Source organism: Lithobates pipiens, unplaced genomic scaffold (genome assembly GCF_037356315.1).
Source record: "Lithobates pipiens isolate NorthernLeopardFrog02 unplaced genomic scaffold, aLitPip1_a1.2 Scaffold_30, whole genome shotgun sequence".
NCBI classification, from domain to species: domain Eukaryota; kingdom Metazoa; phylum Chordata; class Amphibia; order Anura; family Ranidae; genus Lithobates; species Lithobates pipiens.
The window spans coordinates 104655927-104666465 of record NW_027507791.1 but is presented as its reverse complement, the minus strand read 5'-3'; the positions used below and the strand labels follow the sequence as shown (position 1 = coordinate 104666465).

The 10539-nt window shown below is 41.0% G+C and overlaps 1 protein-coding gene across 1 annotated transcript in view; it reads right to left on the bottom strand.

Moving 5' to 3' along the window:
• Positions 1–230: 230 nt before the first annotated feature.
• SLC39A9 (solute carrier family 39 member 9) overlaps positions 231–10539 on the bottom strand; it is a 45374-nt gene continuing 35065 nt past the window's right edge. Inside the window, exons 7-8 of the mRNA XM_077464725.1 lie at positions 6038–6172; positions 231–5892 (exon numbers count right to left, since the gene is read on the bottom strand). Coding sequence (XP_077320851.1) covers positions 5662–5892; positions 6038–6172 — 366 coding nt within the window. The 3' untranslated portion in view covers positions 231–5661. The remainder of the gene's footprint in view (positions 5893–6037; positions 6173–10539) is intronic.

Below are 10539 nucleotides of genomic sequence, written 5' to 3'. Positions count from 1 at the left end.
TTACAAAAAAAATAAAAATATAGAACTTTACTTATTGGCCTAAACTGATGAATAAATTCTTGAATTTTTTTTTATTGGATATGTATTAGAACCAAAAAGTAAAAAAAAAAAAAAAAATTATATATTTTATATTATATTAAGATTTTTCTCTCTTTAACAGAGCAGGTTGAATATCTATATTTTTATTGTATTTCATTTGTACACAAATATCTAACAAGTTCCCACCCAAATAATGAAAATTCTGTTTATTTTGATGATTTGACATTTTAATCACTTAAAACATTATACATAAAATGTATACTTAAAAAAAAAACAAAAAAAAAAATTGCTCAACACAATTAAAGTGAACAAAACCCCCCCCCAAAAAATAAGGCATTTAATGCTGGAATGATTTCATGTACAGAAGAGACCGATTTTCTGACTGGCAGACACCAGTCACAAAGGGATATTCCAGCGTTGAAAGCGTATTTGTCCTTGCGAAGTGGGGCTCCAGCAGTAGAGTTCACTCCCTTCCTCTGGGCCAGAGTGACACATAGCGGACACAGCCAGTCAATATTGCACATTAGTTAGTCAATAAAAATTAGAGTGGCAACATATGCAGGCAGCCGGTTCAGAACGTCCCTCTCTTGCGTCTTACTTACATAATCCAGGTCCTGTTTTGCTATGATGTGAATTATATGAAAATGCAGCACATCACAAGAAATATCTCATTTCCATGAGTACTTTTAAAAAGTATCAAAGTGTTCCAACAATAAACAGTTCAAATAAACAGCAAAAACAGAAAAGTCAGTCCTCCCAAACATGATATCAGGGTTTGAGAGGCTTGCGAACTGAGAACCCTAAAACTAGGAAGAGAAAAACGTTTTGGTTTTTAATTCTGTAGAGATTCTGCTGGTGAGATTGCCGTTTGCAAATGCAAATTCCAACTTGCAGAAACATTAGGGCTGTGGCCCACCACCTGCTCCCACAGGACAAAGCCCCCACATAAGTCACCCTTATGGAGGTGCAGCCACTGTTGGATGGCGGGGGCAGATATGCCAACTCAAAATCTGGCGGACTCCTGGAGTCCGTGTCATACAGAAGCTACTGACAGAACAAACTATGTCTGTGCAGACAGCTCATGTTGACTTCCAATGTCAGAGTCACTTGTAAAAGTGGAAAAAAAAAGCAAGAATGTGCAGCATAAAAAAAAGGACAGTACAGAGTATTTTTTTTTTTTTTTAACAATTGTTTGAATATGCTTGCTTGGAAAGAATGTAAGGGAGGCAGGCAAAGTAAAAAAAAAAAAAAAATCCTTATATTTTCAGCCATGTCGTAAACTACCAAATCAAGCCTAAAAATTGCAGAAAATGCTAAAGCATCAGTGATATATCATTGCAGGAAGCTCCAAGCAGATCAGTACCAGCTTTCCTACATAATGCCTTCAGAGCCCCAAATCTGCATTCTGTTATGCAAATTTCAACCAGCTCCCATAGTTAGGCCATGGTTATACATGGTTCGAATCTTGACCGGTTTGGTTCGATTCGAACCGTTAATGGTCAGGCTAAATGTACCAAGCTGTTCGATCAACTTGAGTACAACTAGTCTGCCAGATTCACTTACGATTATCGCTAGCGGCTGCTATAGCCACTAGCGATAATTACGATCTTCTCCAGGTGGGTATGGTCTGACCTGAACTGAGGTTCTACACTTGAGAGGTGTCTGTAATAACAAGCCACTAGTACTTTACCAACACAATCATGTGACTACTGGTTTACGATGGCACCAGTGTACTATAGAAGTAGTGCATTTTCATAGTAAGGGGAAGCTGTGGAGTCCAATTATCCAATCATGTGCAAGAAAATTAATTATTTCCTTGAGCACGATTCTGTATTCTTTTGCAAATACCTAATCAGATGTACTAGGCTATGTGAGCCTTTCCTTGCAAAGTGAACATGCTCAATTCTTTTAGTAAACCAGAGTCTTTCTGTCCTTCCAGTAACAAATCTGGCATCAGTCTCAAAATACAGGAACACAAAGGGCATACATACTGCAGAAGGAACTGATAAAGGTGCAATAGAATATCTCCACACAGGAAGGATCTACGAACAATCATAGAGCCAGAAATCTGCAATTTCCTAACTGCTCAACAATAACAGATGTTAGATAACATATTGCAAAAGCTTTACCTATCATTACAATCAATCATATCAAGGCATAAAGGTTGTTTAATAAGTTGGTGCAAAGAGCAATGATGTGCTGTAAAGTAAAACAACCAATAGGATTTCATCAGTTTGGTGTAGTCTTATCACTGAAAGATGATTTATGGCTGAACGCTGCTTCTCTTTACACCAAGTTGCCCAATGATCAAGCAGCGTAAAGGGAATTAACCAACTAACCAGATGAAGATCAGGAAAAGATTCATTCCGATTGGCTGTTCTGCGCTTCTGCTTAAAGTAAACCATGCCTTTCCTTTTGCCAACCCAAGTTCCTGCACAGAGAGGCTGCTGTAAGCTCTTTATTGCTCCCTCGCTCACATCACAGCTCTCTTGCAATCCTTAGATAGCAGCTGCGAAACTATATGTAAAAATGTATTTTCAATTTTACTTTTTCTTCTTAAAATAATCGATTTTTATGTTTTATATTTACTGACTTTGACCAATAGACAAAAACAGAACAAGTCGCCTATGGTGCCATCATTGTATGTAGAATGGACATTTCCTTTAAAAAGTCTGATCTCCAGTCTGAGTTTTCATAGCTGCTATCTATGGATTGCTAGAGAGCTATGAAATGAGAGACGGAGCAATGAAGAGCCCTCAATAGTCTCTATGCACAGACAGGATTTTGAAGATAATAGCAAAAAGGATGCCGTTTTCTTTAAAAGGTACCCACAGACCTTAGATGACAGCTTTCTAATCTGGCTTTATTAGGTGTATCATGTCTATGGGGCAGGAAAAGACTGCAAATGACTGGGGCAAATGTAAGGCAGTTCAAAAAAAACCTTGTTCCATCATTTTTCACATGAAGACAAGAAAGGATCAGAGTTGTCCGCACATTCCTTCTGACTCCTTTGCCTTGGCTTGCATGGCTAGAGAGTACCTGTTCAGGGGAAAAACTCCGTTCTGCTTTGACTTCATAAATAAGCCTCAGAGTTTTTAAAGGTTAACTACCTTGCAGGCCCAACCAAGAATGAGGTTGTTCCTCAAATTTGGACCATTATCTCTTTTCAAGACTTTAAACCTGACACTAAAGTGAGGTCACCCATATAAAATGACAGACTATATTGATTAGGAACAAGAAATCGATGTCTCTGCTGGGATCAGAGTGACTAGTACACGTTAAAGACAGATACATATACCTCTACACAAAACGACGAGCTGTAAACCTGACTCCAAACAGAGCGTCATCACCATTTCTCCGTCTCTCCTGCTATAAAGCTTTAAGACCAAGTCAAAGGAGAATTTACATTCTCAGCAGATATATTTATAAATGTGGAACGTGGACATCCATCAATCAATATCTATAAATACCCAGTCCGCTCTATTTACTAGATAAGAAACCGCATTACTACAAACAGCAGCACAACTCCTGCAGGGGTTATGGGCCATTACAGTCTACCAGGTACATTGAATATTTGAAGAGGACACCAAAATTCACATATTTCAATTAATTCAGATTAAAACAGCCATTTATCATCTATACAATGGAGGAACCAGTCCGATTTGGTCATACTTGAATGATCCCCAATCTATACCTATACGTTAACACTGCACTGTTAAAATACTTATTTGGGAACACTGCTGACTAAGAGCAAAGACTTCTCTTAAGCACATTCTCTGCTGTTAAATTACACTCTGAGTTACTGTGGGTACATCAGAACATTGGCACAATTACAAGTAGCAGTAATCCTACATTAGACATACCTACGGGATATTTTATGACAGAGACAAAATAACGTTATCAGGTTTACCTGCATGAAAGCCAAAAAAAGAAATGAAGATGATTTTGCTTGTTATCTGTGATAGCATTTATAATCTGTGCCGACAAATCAACTGAAAACATGAAATGTGGCTGCTGCATTCAAAGGCTTGTTATAGAATACAAAGAAATGCAGTCACAATCTGCCTTAAAAGAGAAGTTTGTAAATACAAAAAATAAACTATCATACTAACCTAGATGGCTGCAGCACCGATCCTAGCTGCAGCTGTCCCCCACTGGATCGACATTGAGAATGGAGCGACCAAAACTGCTAATTGCTCAGTTCTTGATATCCAGTCTGCAGAGAGCTGGTGACTGGCAGTCACTGGCTCTCTGCTCTGCCCCTCCAGCGCTCACTGGAGAGCTGAGCTGTGGAGGGAGCAGGAGTGGTTAGCTCAATTGCCCAGAGGCTCGTCGAGAGGCAAAGCCAGTTGCCAGCCCAGGCATCTGAGTGGATCCCAACTGTAAAGTCGGGATCTTTCAAGAGCCAGGACTGGCTGAGTGACATCAGCTGAAAGCGGGCACCGGAGTGTAGAATGAAGTGCACTCCTGTGATCTTCTATAGGAGAAGGGCTAAAACAGCTTTGGCCATACTTCTCCTTTAGGGAACTGAGCACTTTATCTTTTTATCTTAAGTTCTTCTAGTGTTGCAGTTTTTTTTTGTTTTTTAAATATTGTAATTTTTTTTGTTATTCTTACATAGCTTTATTTTGTTTAGCAAATTAGCTCATCACATCAGAGGAAGTGAGGTCAGCTGGTCACATCAGAGAGAGAAAACTGCTTGTTCAGAACACTGTTCCAGCACTCCAAGTGCCTTTCTGCATGTGTGTTTGCATGAGGTTTTTAATGCGTTTCAGTGCATTTTTATCAGTTTTACTTGCTGCCCTCATGTGCAAAACACTCAGATACAAGTAAAAAAAAACTAATGTTAGGCCAGGTGAGTAGGCAGGGCAGCAACAGTCAGATTTCAGATGCGCCTCAACCCCCCTAACAAACACAAGCTTAAAAAGATTGGGTATATACATATAAATCCTTCACAAGCAAGCCTGAATATTTATACAAAAATTGGATTTAATTTGTAGATTCTTGCACATGCCTAGTTGCGATTGGTCCGCTTTAAAGTAAAACCTGTGGCTTGTTATGGTTATTTATAGATTGAGGCCATATATCTCATGTATGGTTGTACACGTGTGGATATAAATCTAGTAAGCTCTAATGATTGTACCCTAAATCTACTGCCATGGGGTTTAATAAAGCTTTTCTTTATCTGGTCACAAAGATAACTGCTTCGAAAACTTCAGGAGTCCCCTAGCAGACAATAGAAGTTTAAATGTGTGGTCACAAATAGGCATCACAGTACTCTAAAGAAGAGAAAAAAAAAAGATAGGAGGCGACAGACTAAAACATTATACCATTTCCCAAAAGTCATCACTGTCATTCATTACTTGAATGGGTGGCATTTTACACATAGCCAGCGAAAACAATGATTAAAAAACACATTTATGTACAGGTTGAAAGTCTGGGTGAAGTCACCGAATTGTAAGACAATTAAAATCACCCCACCGGCATTATCCAGTTCTATTAAAGTCACTTCTGACTACACAAATGCTAAGTTTAAGAGAAATCAGGAGCCCCACTACAATGTCCCTGGATCTGTCCAGTGTGAATTGCTTTTCAAAACAGATTTGGAAATTCTCCGGTGTTTCAGTGTTGATGTCCAACAGATAAAATGAGAGGTATTAAACATCCTATGACCAAGGCCAGCACCTCTACACGGGTCAGTCCTTTAGCAGCACCTGAGTCTGGTTTGTGGCTGTGTCCCATTCCGCCTACTTCGGGAAGTACGTGGACTGTGGCTACATAGAGGAATGTCCCAGCAGAGAAAAGCATTGCAACACCAGTGGCATTGACCTCTGACAAGGCCTCTTTACTGCTCTGTGAGAGAAGATAAAAAAAATATATACATATATTAGATCCACAAAAGAGAGTAATACAGTTCTAAGATGTCATTTCCGGACACACACCCAATAACCACCAACCACAAGAATCAATAGAAACATTTGTAAATTAGTTGAATTACCTTGCTCAATCCCAGATATGTCAGCATTGACAGGACAGGGGCTGCAAGAGCAAATACAAGTAAATGCTTCCGGATGCGGTTACGCTCCAGTCCTGCGTGCATGAGGAACGAAACTAAGCCGAATGCTGCTGGAGCCTGCAAAGAAAAATAGCAATACATTTCTTAATACTTACAGCTGAACTCAAAGTTCCTTTAGAAAAGACAGTCTATAAGAAGAACACAATACGTGCAGAAATGTGTAAGTAGAAAAATAAAAGAGACCCTGTCACCAGACCAGACTACACATATGATTATTACATGTATTTTAGATATGTTGTTAAATACTTGTGAAAGCCCATTGAGTAGATACACAAAATGCCCTGGCTCCTGGGCACAGCAATCATGAATAGGATGTCAGCAGCCCCAGCAGATTCAGAACTGTCATTCCAGCGCCACTCTATAGTTCCTTTTCACACCTTCCCAGCAGGTGCCTAAAAGGGGCAGAGGAGCCGGGCTACATGGCAGAAGGAAGGTGAAAGTGTGTCTGTGCTATGGAATAGACTACTCCCGGAATGCTTAAGTTTCCTAGGAAGTTTAACCCACTTGCTTACTTGCCACTTAAAGTGGTTGTAAACCCTTACAAACCACTTTAACCTACAGGTAAGCCTAGATTAAGGCTTACCTGTAGGTCCAAGAAATATAGTATATAATATAGGTTTAGGGAGATATTTACCTGAAGACCGCCACCGCTGTCTACGGCGCATGTGCCGTAGACAGTGGCGCGTAGGCGCACTGGGTAAGCCACAGATCGCGGCAATGTGAGTGTCGGATCCCGTGCGCATGCGCGGGAGTGACGTCATCGCTGCTCCAGTGAATCACAGCGCCGGAGCAGCGAGACCCACCAAGAAGATGGACGCTCAGAACTACAGGGGACAGCGGTGACTTTGCTGGCTCCTGTGTCAGGTAAGTGACACATAATGGCCTACTATGCGATGGATAGTAGTCCATTATGCTTTACCTTTGCAGGGAATCAAAGAGGAAGTAAACCCAACAGGGGTTTACTTCCTCTTTAAAACCCCCCTCCTGTACAGACCAATTTTCAGCTTTCAGTGCTGATGCACTTTGAATGACAATTGCGCGGTCATACAATACTGAACAAAAAATAAAATGTTTATCATTTTTTTTCCCCCACAAATAGAGCTTTCTTTTGGTGGTATTTGATCACCTCTGCGGTTTTTATTTTTTGTTAAAAAAATTGAAAAAGACCGAATTTAAAAAAAATATATTTTGTCATAAAATTTAGCAAACAGGTAATTTTTCTCCTTCATTGATGTATGCTGATGAGGCAACAGTAATGAGCACTGATTGGCACCACTGGTGAGCTTTGATAGGTGGCAATAACAGGTGGCACTGGCTGGGGGTACTGATTGGCACAGATGAGGTGCCAGTGATCAGCGTGAAGAGAAAAAAAACAAAAAACTGATTACCGAGCTTTTGTTTACATCATGTGATCAGCTGTCATTGGCTGACAGCTGATCACATGGTAAGGGGCCGGGACCAGCCCCTTACTCGGATCGGTGATCACCCAAGTCTCGGTGACTCTGATCACTGCATGCTTCCCGGGTGTGCGCAGGGAGCTTGCACAGGGAGGACATCCTATGATGGCCTCCCGGAAATTGAGGTCCACGCCGTCATTCGGCTATTGCCCGGACCTCAAGTGGTTAAAGACACATTGGAAGGGAAGAAAAAAACAAATAAAAAGATATTAAATGAATAAACTTGATTTTTTTTTTTTTTTTTAAGATGGTGACAGGTTCTCATTTGTGTTACATGTTTTTTAGGAGAACCATAATTCAAAAATTGCTGATCTATGGGAGTGCATTACAAGGATCAAACCGCATCAATCAGTTCAATTATAGAACGGATGTCATGGAGTTTCCTGGACCAATTGCTCAGGCAGCCTTTACACCCAACTAATCATACAGATCAACTGCCCAGAGTTAAGCAGTAACTGTAAAAAACTGCAGGCAGGCTTTTATTGCAGAGGCAACATTGCCCCTACCTGCCTGCTCGCTGTCTCCTCCAGCACTGTACAAACAAATGGCCGCTGCCCACACCTATAACTGGCAGCAAGGAGCATGTGGAAGGGCAACGCATGTCAAACAAAACCAAAGAAAATTCCCAAAACTTACGGATCAGCCTGCAACTAACCAAATTATTCTGTCTAAAAGTAAGTTTTAAAAACAGGGGTTTAGTTTGCACATTCACAGATACATGAGCAAGCTGCATATCCACTTCACAGAACCCCAGATTAACTGCAGTCCTAACTCAAAAATTTTAGGAGCCTCCATAGTAGAAGTACATGCATAATAATGTATAGGCAGAGAGCAGGTGACCTTTGCTGTCATTGTGCTATGTGCCGGGTGTCCAGTGTGCACCTGTGCCTTTAAAGAGGGGTGTGCTCCCTCCAGGCTAACCTGCCCTCTGCCTATTTATTATAATGCATGTGCTTCTACTATGGAGGCTCCCAAAATGTAAAGTTAGAACTTCAGATAATACTGGGGTGGTGTGAAGTGGCCCTGCAGCTTACGCATCTATTTTCAAATGTGTGCAAACTAAACCCTGGTTTTAACGCAAACTGTTCGACAGGATAATTAGGTTGGTTTTGGTTGCAGGCTGGTTGGTAAGTTGAGCTGGAAATATTCTTTGGTTTTGTTTGACATCCTCCAGCACTGTAAACGGAGATGAGCTTACAGTGCAGGTCCAGTCTACGAGTGCCAGAATGACGGTCTCCTGAGTAGGTGTGACATCAACCCCCACTGGCCAATGAAGAGGTCCAAAGACCCGCCGCACTTGAAAGATGCTAGTGCAGGACCGTTGAGCATGCAAATATGGAGACTTTATTTTCGCTTTAAGTGTCATACAATTTCCTGGTAATAAAATGTTCATGGATCTATTCATAAAAGAGCAATGTACAAAATAATCAATCACGTAAATACCAAACATACCTATGCCACAATATCAACCAGGCAACAATTCACATTAAAGAAGAATTTCAGGTATAGATCTATTATACATAGTTACATTAGTCCGGCTTGGAACCATGAAACTATGCTGATACAATAACTGTGGGATCCCTCTGGAAACCAGAAATCATTGAAGTAGTCACCCCTACTACAGTAATCCCCACTAGTTTCTGGGTCTAGAGAGCAGCTACTGCTTTCTAAACGCAGGGGGTTGGCCGCTGGGGAAAGCGCTTTGCATTTTCTCAATGAATGTGAAGCATTCTTGGATTGGGAAAATTTGGAGCGTGTGATGTCACTGTACCACCCCTCCACCTTGTCCAAACCGAAACTATAGTTGGAATAATTGGCAGGGAGTATATGCTTAAGTCTAATAAAACATTGCAGCATGTCACCAATCAACTCCTCAGCTCTTTTGATTAGGTGAGAATTGACTCAGCGACAACCTCTAGAGCAGGGATATGCAATTAGTGGACCTCCAGCTGTTACAAAACTACAAGTCCCATCATGCCTCTGCCTCTGGGTGTCATGCTTGTGGCTGTCAGAGTCTTGCTATGCCTCCTGGAACTTATAGTTCTGCAACAGCAGGAGGTCCACTAATTGCATATCCTTGCTCTAGAGCAGTAATGGCAAACCTTGGCACCCCAGATGTTTTGGAACTACATTTCCCATGATGCTTATGCACCCCGTAGTGTAGTCGAGCATCATGGGAAACTTGGTTCCAAAACATCTGGGGTGCCAAGGTTCGCCATCACTGCTCTAGAGGGTCAATAAAAAGCTGCTGCCGCTCTCGTTTTCTATCAGGCCTATGCAGTAGCTCAATTATGGGAGCCAGTGACTCCGTCAGATTGGATTTACTCAATCAAATTGGACACTGCGGAAACCAGAGACTAGGTGAATTTTGCCAAGTAATTTTCACTTTCATTGATTTTTTTTCTGTTGATTACTGTAACATCTAAATATTTTCTTGCTCCTTTTTTCTTTCCTTTCATTAAAACAATATTAAAAATCATTTGGCTGAATCTCCAAATGTTCTAAGTCCAAAATGAAAGAATCCTTACCTCTGTGAGGACTACTAGATTTTAAAACTCTGCTACATTCCTGTCTGAGTGTGGCAGCGAGTGTCAATGACATTTCTTAAGGGTCCACGGGCTGGAAACTCTGACAGGTGAGGCTGAGAGTGTAATATTGTCACATAAGTAGTTATTATTCATCCAGTACACTGGTAGCTGGTTGTGGTGTATTAGAAAGGTTCAAGATGTGATAAGTTAGAAGCGTGGAATTAAATGGCCAACATGGTCTACTCAAACCCCATCCATGCTGAACACTCACATAGTCGTGCAAGGTAGGTGCTGCTCGGACACACCCAAACCAGCAGCACGCCCCGTTGGAGGTCCGTTTAACCCTTTACTACATACACAGGGTTTAGGAAAAGCCAACCATTACACATTTGTTCTAGGAAGTAGTAAAACAAAGTAAATGACATCTCCACAGAATGTA